The sequence below is a fragment of the Bicyclus anynana genome, chromosome 22, assembly GCF_947172395.1.
Source record: "Bicyclus anynana chromosome 22, ilBicAnyn1.1, whole genome shotgun sequence".
In the NCBI taxonomy this organism is placed as follows: Eukaryota; Metazoa; Arthropoda; class Insecta; order Lepidoptera; family Nymphalidae; genus Bicyclus; species Bicyclus anynana.
Genome location: NC_069104.1, coordinates 12,166,718 through 12,181,590, shown reverse-complemented (window position 1 = coordinate 12,181,590; position 14,873 = coordinate 12,166,718). Strand labels below are relative to the sequence as shown.

Genomic DNA, 14,873 nt, shown 5'->3' with positions numbered 1-14,873 from the left:
AGACATGTCCCAAAATGGGCCTTTATTTTATAAGCAGGTCAATAGTATTTTTTACGGAAAGAAGATACTAATTGCTGTTAGTTTTAGTAGCTAAAATAATTTTCAAAATTTTTGAAACCCGCATTAATTAGATAATTTTGTTTTTGTTTCGCTTCCATGTCTACAAATTAAACATAGACAAGTATAAAACAGTAAAAGTTTTCAAAACAACGTAGAAAAAACACCTGGAACTGAATTAATATCCGGTGTAAGCTGTCAAGTTATGTAATATTGTCAAATGTCAATTAGACGCAAGTTAAAAAGAAACATTCCGGTACGATACCGTGTAGAAACCGAAAGAAGTGTGGATTTTCATCCACAAACAACAAGTTAGCTCGCTTCCATTTTAGATTGCATCATCACTTACCATCAGGTGAGATTTAGTCAAGGGCTAACAAGTAAAGAATAAAAAAAAAGAAATTGCGAACATGGATTGGTATTTTATATGGGCTTATAGTAGATATGTTCTTGTGTGACTAAAAAAAACAAATGAAAATTCGGCATTCGTCACTTTGTGCCATCATGCGTGTAAACGCCCGCATTTCGAACGCTTCTATACGTTTCCTGATGTCTTCTTTTACTGTCCAGGTTTCTTTTGACCGGTCGCTACGACGGGGGTTAATGGATAATGATGATGTTGATGATACATTATAAAGCCTCTATCATCTGCCGTTGCTGTAGCCGTCTGCTACGAGGAGCTCTGGCGCGGGCGGGAACCGGCTGGCGACTATGCTGAGCACGCCGGACAGCGCTGCCAGACCTGCGCTCACCGCGCCGATTGACCAGATCTCGTAGTTGTGGAAGAGACACACGCCGTCCACTTCATATGCGCATGTGAAGTCTGGAAACGAAAAAGTTTTTAACCGATTTTAAAAAGGAGGAGGTTTTCAATTAGACTATATGTTTTGTTACGCGATTACTTAAAAACGCCTAGACCAATTTGAATAATCATTTTTTGTTTGAAAGGTGAGGTGGTCCCATTGTCATCATGTCAGGATCAGATGATGGAATCCTGGAGAAATTTAGGAAAAGTTTCAAAAATTGTAAGGGTGACCATAGCGTTTGTTAACTTTTTCATTAAGTGGAACAATCCGCCGCCATTTTGTCAATTTCTCTTTACTTGGTCGTATGCTATAGCTTGGCAAGTTTGTTGATGACACTCCCATGATGATATGCGGGCGGCGGAGGGAAAGACTACGCGGGTGTGAAATCTTGCGTGCGGGGAAATGAGGTGCATCAGCATCGGGAGTGTTACGAACTCCTGACGTCAATCCCACACGTTGTATTGGTGAAGGATTAAGATTGATTGATGGATTGGATGCTTACAATTGATGACCATGTACAAGAAGTGTCCCAGCACATGCGACAGTAGCCCGATGAGGGCGAAGCTGACGCCGATGGCGATGGGCTTGTCTCTCCGCGGCACCGCGCGCAGTATCACCATTCCTTGCATGAGGAACGATGCCGCTGGGAATTAAAAAAGAAACAATTATTCATCATCATCATCATTAACAACCATTATGCTCACTGATGAGCACGACTCTCCTGAATGAGTGGGGTTAAGCAGACTTCACACACGTAGAACAGAAAAGAAAATCCTCAGAGTCTTTAGCAATGTGGCACGCAGATTCACTTTATACAATCGCTAACGCTTCGAGAATTAAAAAGTGTATGGGAATGACATTTACTATTGATAGATCACGTGATCAAGTTGTCGATAGGGTCTGTCATTCCCATTTTATTAGTTTTCGAAGCGTTACCTTTCGTAGAACCAATGTCGAATAAAGGTTACGATTCGCAATATTTGTCCTCTCTCTAACTCCCTACTCTTCACGGAAACAAGCCGCGCCACCTACCGTCGGCACGAGTCAACACGAGATCGAGCGACGTCATATCCGTCTCAGACTAATATTTCCTACAATACATATAAAATTGAAGTGTCTGTTTATGATTTCAAAATAACTTTTTTATCAGGTCCTTAATGTTATTTACATGACTTTACTCAATTAGAAACATTTTATTGTTAATCCTTATTATTTTTATCCTGGCTAATATAAACTTCAATCCCGGAAAATATCAAGATTTCTAAAATTTGCGAAATACTTATTGAGATTTACGTGGACGAAGTCGTAATCCGCTTGCTGTTTAATATAAAATGGTCGCGTGCAATGCATTGTAGTAGTTGTCTGTAGGTCACAGAATATCTAACTAACCTCCAGCAGCGAGGACCATGGTGAAGAAGACCAGGTAGATGGAGTAGGGCAGCCAGCAATCTGGAAGAGTGCAGCTCCCTCGCACAGCAAGGTGAGGGCCGCACTTGCATTCATCGAACAGTCTGTTGTAAAATGTAATATAAAATGTAATAGGCTTAATTAACAAGCACTTTTGAAACGTCTTGACTTTATCTTGACGTGACTTTAGGTAAAGACTCTAGCACCCGTTCAGACAGCAGGTTCTGCTGAGAAGAGCCGACAAAACAGTAGTTTTTTTTTAAAAAATCGCATACAGCATTATCATTTACAATTTCTTTTAGTTTTACTTCCTGTGCGAAGGTGGAAGCTGATCCAATGGTCTCCAATGGAACCCATTAATTGTGTAGTAACCTCGACAAAGTAAATGTTTTTTAACACATTGCTCATACTTATGCATATGCCTATCTGTAATACTTAGATGCATTGACGGATTTGTAGTAGGTATTGCCCGCCCTAGGCCCTAAAGTAGAGCCCTTTCTTAGCACCTATCTTGAGGCTATTTCATTGCATTTGCATTGGAATGCAATGACTATATTTAATGGAATAGAAATAGATCAAAAGTCGTAGTCGCACCCTACTTCCATCAACCCTCATTGGAGAAGCATGGCGTTTCATATCCGGTCTCCTATAAAGAGGCAGGATTGGCCCTATAGTGCTGTCAAAATAGGTACATAATTATGAAGATATGGTGAACTCACAGGAATCCATTGAGGTCTTTATACTCCTGGCAGCCCGCGTGGCACGGCGAGAAGTACGTGGTGGACGTGTTCAGGATACACACCGGCACGAAGCCGTAGCTCTGAGAACCGCACCTGGGACACATTTATCATCGTCTTAAATAAATATTGTTGGAAGAATAAAGTCAGAGAAAATGTGTTGGGTGTGTTGGGTGTCCAAGCTGCTCTGGTGCAATCTTGCCAGGTTTGGCAGGGCCGGAAGAATTACTTCAGCGTAGAAACTAGTTTCAAAGGACTTTCTTAACCCTAAATTTATCGTCACAAGGCCGAGACTTCGCTTAAGGTTATATTTCTCAGCCACTCGAGAGATTTTGGTAATATTGTTGGTGGAAATCTTTAGTAGTCAATATGTTTTCATTCAATAATTGTGTATTGCTCTTTAAATCTGCTTCTGATGTCAACCCGTTTCAACAATATATATTTGGACAAAACAAAGCCCCAATGTAAGCTTGTGTTATGAACTAAGGTAGCCGCTGAAAATACATATAAATACCTACACAAGGTAGGGTTACTTGCGCTACTCGGCCAGGATGTCTTTAGATTGATTAAGACAGCCAGGTTGACTTTGAGCAAATAATGAGCAATCTCTTTTGTCACCAATTAAGGCAACTAGCCGCGGTGAAATAATTCAGAGTTTTTGTCGCACTGCACACCACGGCGCAAAAGTCTCTATGAACGAACGGAATAAAAATGAACAAAGGGAATAAAAATGTTACTCTCGGTCAGAGAGACATAGGTACGTCGCACTTAACGGTTTCAGCGTTTTCTTTTGCAGCACACAATCTTGACTCTGTCTTCCTGATATGTCTTGAAGCCAAAGGGTCAACACAAGTAGCATCCTTGACCCTTACCCGCAGTCCGCGCTGCAGGCAGGCTGCAAATACTGTCCGTTGCGCTCAGCCCGTCGATGAGAAGATTAATTGTCAATTGTCCCTTGACCCTTACCCACAGTCCGCGCTACAGGCAGGCTGCAAGTACTGTCCGTTGCTCAGCCCGTCGATGGGCCCCGTGCTGCAGTGCAGGCCCGCCAGCACACTGAAGAAGGCCACCACGAGCACGCATACGCCGCCGCCCACTTTGGACGCTGTGTTGGACTTCACGCCATCGCTGCGGCGGACTGAGAAGCGCATTCTGAATATCTGGAAGCAAACATTAACAAGGTACATACAAACAAATAAAGTGTCTCTAAATTTGAATTAGATGATGTTTAAAATTTTGTGTGACTGCATCATTATTTAGCATCAGGTGAGATCGCAGTCAAGGTCTAACTTGTCATTGAATATAAATAAATAGAAGAAGTGCAATACAGAGTGCGCTGCAGTAGAACTTACAAACTACGCTCATTTTGAAGGAGCGCCAGCGCTACGCAGTTGAAGTAAAATGAAGTGAATTTATAAACATGAATAAAATAAATAGACAATAAGAATCTTACCGAGACAAAGAAAATGAGGACGAGGGAACGGAAGATGTCCATGATCGTCCGTGTGGTGCGCGGGTCCTGCCTCAGCGTTTCCACGTGAAACTTTGCCTGGAATTACAAAAAGACAAAGTTAAACTCGGATAGGTGGGGAAGAGGTGAAGTAGGAGTAGTAGAGGTAGGGTAGGGGTAGAGTAGGGTAGGTGTAGGATGGGAGTAGGGTAAGGGGTAAGAAGTGCACATAAGTCAAAGCGAAGCTTGACTAGGTCCGCTAGTAACTAATAATTATGTTAACTACGAGTAAACTACCCCCAAGTCCGAGATGCTGCTTGATGATTCTGCCAAGTTTATTTGCACAGACTAGCACTCGTGTTACAAAATACAATGACAAGATAGCGTTAGTTCGGTTTGCTTACAAGAAGACGAGTCTAATGAAGATGACATTAATGAACCGTGGGAGAGTGTAACGGAACCTTCACTCCCCACCACTCAACCCCTCTCCGCGCGCGCAATGCGTGCTGCAGTGCGTCGCGCAGCCGCTTCGCAGTTTGGATCGCGCCGCGACGCAAGAACCAGCTCATGACTAAGGGCCCCGTATGGGTTCGAAACTAGTCGGACATACTCCGACCTAATATCACGTGAGTTTTAGCCGTGTTTCATAATCAAATAAATACAATGACCTCATTGACAGTGGGATAATAATTCATAACATAAGCCAATCCTTGTTCGCTAAATGAATTTATCCAATTAGTCGGAAAGACGAGACGACGAGAAGTGTTAGGAGTGGGTACTACAATAGTCCAGCGGTAAGGCATCAAACCAAACTGACCCTTGGTCTATTGGGGCTCTTTACCTGTATCGTGGGCATGTCATAATTCACATATCCGAATATAGCTGTGTTGAGTAGAGAGATCGCGACGGTCTGAATCACTAACGCCTTGTTACGTAGCATGCGACCGATTGGGATCAAGATACCTGCAACATGGAATAGAAATGGTAAATAGTTACTCGTATTTAGACGGATTATTTTTAGGGATCTTAACGTACGTAATACAAAAACGGAACCCTTATAATATCATTCGTTTTATCACATAAATACTCGAGAGGGATGGGACCGCGGGGCGTCCGTTTTGATGATTAATAATTTCGACTTTGACTTTCAATATGATTATGAAAGAAAAATCATTTATTTCAAAATCGTGCTACACCTTAACACTATTGTAGTGCCTGATACCTAGACCACTTAGGCAAGTTTAAAACCAAAAGTACTCTAAGTATCAGAACACCGCTATGTCATATTTGGCACAACCTTGAAAAACTATCAAGGAACTCAGCATTGTGCTGCATGTACCAAGCAAATATTGGACGTACAGCGCTGATGTTCAGCTGATTATCTTGAACCAAATGACACCACGGAAATGCGCAGTCACTAAGCGACATAAAACTAAACTAAAAGCATATGAGGTGGGCCAACTGCTTCCGTCAATTATGATAACATAAAAAGACCCACAACTTCTCTCGATTAAAAGCCAAAATTAAATAAACCCTTACAATTGTATTCCTTTTCGTCGAACTCCTTGTAACCCTCCATCCTCCTTGGAAAGAGAGTGAAAAGTATGCAGAACATGAGGGTGAGCATGGAGAGGGAGATCTGCGCCTCCCACCAGTCGTCCCTCAGCGACACCTCCCGCATCCAGTTCTGGCCACTCAGACCGAGGGACAGACGGATTGAGATCAGGATTCCTGGAAACATTAGAGATATTTTGAAAAAGAAGTTATAATCATCTGCATTGTCAGACAAATTGCTGTCCATCAGAACATTGGTCTCTTTTTAACCGACTCCCAAAAAGGAGGAGGTTTAGCTGTAGGAATGAATGTTTTTTCAAAAAATTCTCTGATAAGTAGGTTTCCTCACGCTGTTCTTCATTTACCGTTTGAGACACGTGATATTTAATTTCTTAAAATGCACACAACAGAAAAGTAGGAGGTGCATGCCCCATACCGGTTTCCAACCACCCTCCGGAATCGGCGGCAGAGGTCACGGCTTGTTAAGGTATTGGTAACTATAGAAGCTTTTTTAACCTGGACTCAGACTTAAAATATTTATTCATGACCACACTGATCAAACTGTGTATACGTCATATTCATCGAGAGTCGGACAAGTTATGAACTTAGCGAACTGAGGTGGTGAAGCATTTTCTCACCTACCTAACCTACCTACGTCTAACAAATGTGTCCCTTGAAAATTGTCTGACAAGGTTATCATTAGGCTAATAGTCCACCACGCTAGCCCAATGCAAATTAGCAGACTTCACTCACGTAGATAATTGAGAAAATTCTCAGTTAAGCAGGTTTCTTTACGATGCTTTTCCTTTACCGTTTAAGACACGTGATATTTAATTTCTTAAAATGCACATAACTGAAGAGTTGGAGGTGAATTCGAACCTTCGCCCTGCGATTTGAAGGCAGAGGTTATATCCACTGCGTTATCACGATTAAGACAAGGTTCACACTTGATTTTAAATATATTTTCCAAACTAACGGTATTTTGTCAATGTTCGTCATACGTACCATAAAAATATGGTCCGTTCTCCGGTTGATGGTCATCCAGGTACGTTATCCCATGCGCCCACACGCTGATCTTGGTGAGGGCGCACAACAATGCTGTGAGGATCAGGAACACCATCCGAGGCGCCAGAAACTCATCCTCGACTACTTCGTGCTGATGCAGGTCAGAGTACGTTGAGATGATGCCTCCACCGCAGAGCTCTGATGAAGAAACATTTGTATTGAAAGTTCTAAACTTATACCGACCAAAACGAGGTACACTTTTTGTCTAACAGTAAGTAAATGAGCTGAAATTAGAATCCGGAGACATTGTGTCATTGCTAGATCGGCAGTATAAAAACACAAAAGTAATGGAACGTGGGAAGATCACCAGAATCACCAGGGTTCAATATGAGGTTGCTAGATCGATGCCGATCGATAAAAAAAGGCTTTCGTAAATTTTTACGGCCATCTTTGTAGTCCACCTTTTGTATTGCGCTGGGATAGTATCAAATCCAGTGGTTGCGTTGTTCTCCTCGCCTCTATCATCTCCGCCGTCAGATTTTATGTCTGCAGGATCAACCAATTAGAAGAGCTCCCGATTATTTTAAGCAAAAACGAGCCTGAAGACGTTTTCGCTTCAAATTTTTACAAGTTGTCATGTTATATTTAGATACTTCTGCTTTGATCATTGCTCTTCTTCTTAACTGTTTACTCTTGGAAGAGTGGTCGTGGTTGCCTTGACTAAATCCGTCCAGCGGGTTTGAGATCGGCCTCTGGATTGTTTGCCTTCGGCCCTGCATTATCAACCACGCAATTGAATTCTGATTTCTGGAGATGTGGCCATAGATTGTTGCTACTGTAGCCTAATACCGTTATAATTGCAATATCCGTCTGTACTTCGGTCCTTCGGTCGGTCAAGACATTAACTTACCCACCGGCGGTCGACCAGACTCAGCGAAAGGGAACGCCAGCACGATCAGGCCGGACACCGCCGTGGCCCCGAGCCAGCCCGACAGCGCGAAGTGTCTCATCCCCCGTCCCCACCACGCCACCACGGCTCCTAGCAGGAACTCTGCACCTCCCACCCCTAACTGCACCCAATCTGAAAAAAATACAAGAGTTCTTCTAATAGAGACAAAAGCGCTAAATGCTACATTATTAAATAGTGTATCCTAAAGTTCAGTTTCTTGAGAAACTTCGTTAGAATGGAACGAAATTAATGAAGGAGAGTTCAATCGATTTAGAATATAATTTCAAGTTAAACGTGGGTACTTCTTTTCTTAAGTAAACCGTTTTTTGCTTTTGCAAAAAGTTGACAAGTTTGTTCAAAAGTGGGCCAAATTTCAGACATCTTACCAACTAGCGATTATTAGATATTAATTCTAAAGGCATTAATTCAAGTTACAGCGGGCGATGGGGTGAGCTATGCTTGTAGTTTCTCTGCGTGATCGAATCAAAAATGAGGAGATCCGCCGATGAACCAAAGTCACTGCCAGCGAGTCGCGAAGCTGAAATGGCAATGTAGCCATAGTTTGAAGAGCCGTTAGACGTTGGGACCCCAAAGTCCTGAATAACCCCGTACTAGTGAGCGCAGTGTTGGTCGACCCCCCCACTAGGTGGACCAAGGATAATCAATTTGTTGCAGGGAGCCGCTGGATGCTGGCGGCTTGAGACCGTTGTGCTTGGAGTTCCATGCAAGTGGCCTATGTCCAGCAGTGGACCTCTATCGGCTGATAATGATGATGAATTCTTAAGGCACGTGACTTCGTATTCACTATTTATTAAATGCTAACTGGTCAAAATCTATACTAATATTATAAAGCTGAAGAGTTCGTTTGTTTGTTTGATTGAACGCGTTAATCTCAGGAACTACTGGTCCGATTTGAAAAATTCTTTCAGTGTTAGATAGCCCGTTTATCGAGGAAGGCTATAGGCTATATATTATCCCCGTTTTCCTACGGGGACGGGAACCACGCGGGTAAAACCGCGCGGCGTCAGCTAGATGAGAATAAAGGTAAATATACCTTCATTAAGAGTCTTTATGTATCCAGTCTGAGCGCTCCTCCTCAGCAGCAGGAAGACGTAACTCTCCAAGAACACGACGATGAGCAGCGCGCCCTGCAGGAACAGGTCGAACCTGGGGATCGTCAGGATGTACTTCCGGAGGAGGAACCAGCCTTTGAGTATCAGCTTCACTAATTGAAATAAAATTGAAATTTAATTAATAATTTTTAATTTATCTTAAAACTTAATTTATCTAGAACCAGAGTTTGATGTACATGGACGTTTTATAATTGATTATTTACTAGCGGACGCTCGCGACCTCGGCCGCGTGGAATTCAGTTTTTTACAAACCCCGCGGGAACCATGGATTTTTTTGGGATGAAAAGCTTATGTATAGTAATAAGAGTAAAATTTAAACCCATTCCACAGCAAAATCGCTTTAGTAGCCGCAGCGTAAAGGAGGAACAGACATAACTACTTACAACGCGGCTAAAACCTGACCTTTATTGAACAATCTTCCATGAAAAGGACTTTACCTCATTATTTAAAGGACTAGCTACGCCCCGCGGTTTCGCCCGCGTAGTTCCCGCTCCTGAGAATACGGGGCTAAAATAGCCTATGACACTCACAAATAACGTGGCTTTCTAGTGGTAAAAGCATGTTTAAAATAGGTTCAGTAGATCCAGATATTGCTTCCTACGATACGAACAAACTTTACCTCTTTATACTATTAGTATAAAAGTGAGCCGTGATAGCCCAGTAGATATGACCTCTGCCTCCGATTCCGGAGGGTGTGGGTTCGAATCCGGTCCGGGGCATGCACACATCTTTTCAGTTGTGTGCATTTTAAGAAATTAAATATCACGAGTCTCAATCGGTGAAGGAAAACATCGTGAGGAAACCTACATACCAGAGAATTATCTTAATTCTCTGCGTGTGTGAAGTCTGCCAAAAACATTGGGCCAGCGTGGTGGACTATTGGCCTTACCCCTCTCATTCTGAGAGGAGACTCGAGCTCAGCAGTGAGCCGAATATGGGTTGATGACGACGATATGAACAAACGACAACACAATAAAAACACAAATCCTCTAAGCAAGGGATATACGATATAAGGATTTTATTGATAAGATGCACACCTATGATTCACGCTCGCTACCGGGAGAATCATCAGAACATTGAGACATGGTTATCAAGACAACTGTCAATCAATAGGTACGTACGTAAACCTTGAATTACTCACTGTCTGAGTTACTTGACAGCGAGACGTATGGCGCTAATAGTCTTACAGTACAGGCAATGATAATTTTAAAATAAATTCAGTAGGCTCAGTTTACAAACATTTTTGATACGTCAGTTGACTATTTGTAAAGATTCTACCACCGGTTCGGAAGGCAAGTTCTGCTGAGAAGAAACCGGCAAGAAACTCAACATTTGCGCTTTTAAATTATACAATATTATAATTTACAATTGATGACAACATTACAGCTGATCCAACGGCCTCCAAGCATTTTTATCATTATGGAACTCATCAATGGTGTAGTAACCTCGACTAAGTAAATGTTTTTTGACACATTGCTTAAATATGCATTGGCAGGTCCGTCACAGTCTTGGGGATCTTGTTATCTATAGAAGAGTACACGCAAACCTACAAAAGATTTTTTTACTTTAAGTATTATTTCTTTATGAACGTTCGTTGTTGACCACAATTAACATTGAGTTGTGTATAAATTTCCTCTTTGAGCGCCTCATTTTTCACATCTAACAGTATTTAATATCATTGCCTATAGGCCAGTTCACTAACTTTGACGTATTTAGGTACTTACGAAATACACCAACTTCTTAAGTCACGTGATTTCGTATGGTCACATATGATATACGATATACGAATTCCTACTTCTTAAAGAAGAAAGAGAAAAAGAAAGAAAGAAAATACACTTTATTGTACACCACAAAGAACATTCAATACAATAGATACAAAAATATTACAAAATGCTCCTTATCGCTAATAAGCGATCTCTTCCAGGCAACTCTAGGACTTCGAAATCTGCCTCCTAAAGTCATCAACCATCTTCCAAAAAAGTCTAGCTATCAAAGGCCTTTTTCAATTACCAAATTCAGGAAATTGCTTTTATTTAAAAAAAAATCTGGGTTTTTCCGACGATAATTTATATACCTCTGGATATTTCAATGCCCAATCGATATCTGTTAACAATCTATAGGTAAATCTTCATAATTTGATCGCAGATCGATCAAATCTCCACATGACTGTATCGTATTTGCAAGTTACTATGTCATTATCAATCGATGACCTTCGTTAGCGAAGATTATTTAAATTATTATAATTGCCTAATCAATGGAAGCATGGATAACAATGTTATATAGGCATTAATCACCTAGATATTAGAAATTTCATATTTATATATCTGATTGTACTACTGTGAGGGGCCGTGTTATCTTTATAGGATATTTTCGAAAAACGTATACATATACCTACGTAAACAGATTTTGAAAGTCATAACCAGATTTTAAATATTATTTCCCAACGTCTTCTTTGATCCTAATAAGAAGAACAGATGATCCAGTGACAAGTGACTATTATGGCTGGACTGCCTATCGGAACGACAGGAGTTGTACAGGATTTTGTGGTAGAGGAAACATCTCAGGCAGGTACCAGGACTGACCTTGGGTGTGGGTTTGAAGGATTATTTTAAAATACTTTAACACTCACCACCCCTTGCCCGACATATTGTTCATATACCCACAGTTCCTCACACGATCGTATAAGTGCCGCAGGCTCATTAAGGGACCTCAGCGGCGTCACCGGGGCGTTTGGGCGAGCGCAGAAGCATCGCCTGATGGGGCCAGAAGGCAGAAGCAGGGTAGATGGGCGGAAGAACACAATACACCAATCAAACTTTCATACTATCGCTGTCAGAACAACTTTATAGTAATTAAATTCCCCTCCTTTTTAAAATAATTAAATGTTATTACCACCCTTACTCGAGGAACTTGTAACGAATGGACTGGACTATCCAACACAAAAATATTTTTTCTACTCGTATCAGTAGTTTTCAGAGCCTAAGATAAGGGTTTCAAGTAAACAAACACACTCTTCCTTATTTTAATATTAGTACCTACAGATTAGAATAAGTATTAGATTGCAAAGCAAAGTGTGTTTTCTACATGTGTACTTACTATAATCTCTTCTATTGAGACAAACCCTTCGCATAAATAATTACAGAACTTCAGGGATAGGTTACTTAAATCATTAATTTTTATTATTAATTACACGACTCTACAAAAAAATTTTCGTTTTTTGTCCTAAAGTTTATACTATTATTTTCCAGTTAGTTATGCACAAAAACGAAAAGAAAATACCTTTTTTCGGTATAAAGTTTGCTTTTGTGATAGTTATAATAATAATACTCATTTTTATTTTTTTTCATAAATTTTAATTGATTTTAATATTTTTAAAAAGACCGCGCGGTCAGAGTGGGATATTAACGTTTACACTGTGCCGCTAGATGGCACCCGAGTCAACCAACAACAACTATCAGGTGTAATTTACAAGCCCAGAATAACTTAACGGTCATGGCCTGTAAGAACAGAATTGTGTGTCGGAAAACAGAACGTCAAATTTGAGCCGATTGTTGAAGCGGAAGAAGTGTTAATGCTGCCTTTGCACATTAAGTTAGGGTTGATGAAACAATTTGTTAAAAAACTGGATGAAACTTCAGAAGCTTTTGGATACTTAAAAATTTTTTTCCGAAGTTATCGGAAGCAAAGGTTAAAGCTGGGGTTTTTGTTGGTCCGCAAATAAGACAGATTTTCGCCGATGAAAAATTTCCAACGTTGCTGAATCGTACTCAAAAAGCAAGTTAGAACAGTTTTAAAGCAGTAGTTTCTGGATTTTTAGGAAATAATAAAGCTGGAAATAATAAAATTAGGAAATAATAAAAAACTACGAAAAGTTGGTTGAGGATATGCTTACAAATTTTAAGGCCATGGGCTGCAGGATGTCATTAAAAGTACATATGCTGCATGCTCATTTGGATAAATTTAAAAACAATATGGGAGCCTATTCCTAAGAGCAAGGAGAACGTTTCCATCAGGACATTATGAATTTTGAACTTGAACGTTATCAAGGCCAATACAATGAAAACATGATGGGCGACTATATTTGGGGTTTATTGAGAGAAAGTAGCTATGAACATAAAAGAAAAAGTAAAAGTGTGCACTTTTAAGTTATTTTCCACTTTTCTGTAAGCTAATTTGATAGTAAAACTTAATAAAAATAATAAACATTTTTATTTCAATCAAAAATTGAAATCCGAGATTTTTAAAAATTTCGTTCAATCAGTCTTCTAAGCACAAAAGCAAACTTTTTCATGCCATATATTTTTTCCGTTTAATTACGACCTAAACTATCGAAATTTAATGCTTTGCAATCAAAGTCAAATTTCATGTTGACCCGTGTTATTGACTATATTAACACTGCCGTGATAGCAATGTGGATATGACCTCTGCCTTCGATTCGAAGGGCATAGATTTGTCCGAGGCATGAACTTTTCAGTTGTGTGCATTTTATGAAATTAAATATCACGGTGTCTCAAACGGTGAAGGAAAAGCATCGTGAGGAAATTTGCTTCACTGAGAATTTTCTTAATTCTATGCAGGTATTGTTGTGTGTGAAGTCTGCCAATCCGCATTGAGCCAGCGTGGTGGACGTGGACAGTCTAACCCCTATCAATCCGAGAGGAGACTCATACTCAACAGTAAGCCGAATAAGGGTTCTTAACTCAGACCAATGATCTTAGGACTTGTATCGTACTCATATTCACCAACAAAATTGTCTGTCGTTTTTTGGGGGGATGAGGTAAACTCACACATTGAAGATATTTAACATCAATAAATATATCCTGCATCTTTGCACTACATACAACTACTTATAAATTTAAATCGTAATATTTGTGTAATAATACCTAAATTAACTTACCCATTGTGAAGATTTTTATCACCAGCTCACAGCAATTAATTTATTATATCAAGAACCTTTTAACTTTGGATTAATAAATTACGCATTACTTTCCATTATATTTAATTCCATTTCATGTATTCTTCTTTGTATTCTTCTTGTTTCCTTTTTACCATTTAGTTATTTGAATATTTTAGTTTACAATTAATAAACATTATTAAGTAAAATAATCTAAAATTTCGCGACACCTGCCGGCTGAGTGTTGAGTAATTCGACTAAGTAGATGGAACATTGTTATCGATTCCGCGTTCGTTATCTCGAATTACGGATTTGTATAGATAGGGAGTTTTTGTATTTTGGACTTCTATTTTTGTTTGTGTAATTACCTAAGTTTACGTATTTTTGACAACCTCCGTGGCGCAGTGGTATGCGCGGTGGATTTGCAAGACGGTCCTGGGTTCGATTCCCAGATGGGCCGATTGAGGTTTTCTTAATTGGTCCAGTACTGGCTGGTGGGAGGCTTCGGCCGTGGCTAGTTACCACCCAACCGACAAAGATGTACCGCCAAGCGATTTAGCGTTCCGGTACGATGTCGCGTAGAAACCGAAAGGGGTGTGGATTTTCATCCTCCTCCTAACAAGTTAGCCCGCTTCCATCGTAGACTGCATCATCACTTACCATCAGGAGACATTGTAGTCAAGGGCTAATTTGTGAAGAATAAAAAACCTATTTCTCTGCCTCGTTGGTCCAGTGGTTAGACAGTGGCTTTGGAAAACGAGGTCCTGGGTTCAAGTTCTATATAAAAAAAAAAATTGAAGTTTTCAGATAATTTACTCGAACAGCACGTTAAGACTTTGTTCATGTCATTATCATTAACTGGGCGTAGCCATATGTCACGT

The 14,873-nt window shown here is 40.3% G+C and overlaps 2 protein-coding genes across 2 annotated transcripts in view; one reads left to right on the top strand and one right to left on the bottom strand.

Annotated features, from left to right (window-relative positions):
• Window positions 1-629: 629 nt before the first annotated feature.
• LOC112057743 (solute carrier organic anion transporter family member 2A1-like) lies at window positions 630-10,183 on the bottom strand. The gene is made up of 12 exons (XM_052888296.1): window positions 10,156-10,183; window positions 9,020-9,190; window positions 7,927-8,097; window positions 7,017-7,214; window positions 5,997-6,188; window positions 5,299-5,420; window positions 4,461-4,556; window positions 3,974-4,167; window positions 2,990-3,103; window positions 2,253-2,374; window positions 1,366-1,506; window positions 630-880 (listed from the first exon to the last, which is right to left on the bottom strand). The coding sequence occupies exons 1-12, from the start codon at window positions 10,181-10,183 to the stop codon at window positions 702-704; spliced, it is 1,728 nt and encodes a 575-aa protein (XP_052744256.1). The 3' UTR covers window positions 630-701.
• A 3,950-nt stretch (window positions 10,184-14,133) lies between these two features.
• LOC112057716 (uncharacterized) overlaps window positions 14,134-14,873 on the top strand; it is a 241,449-nt gene continuing 240,709 nt past the window's right edge. The window contains exon 1 of the mRNA XM_052888421.1: window positions 14,134-14,146. The gene's annotated coding sequence lies outside the window, so the exon portion shown is untranslated. The remainder of the gene's footprint in view (window positions 14,147-14,873) is intronic.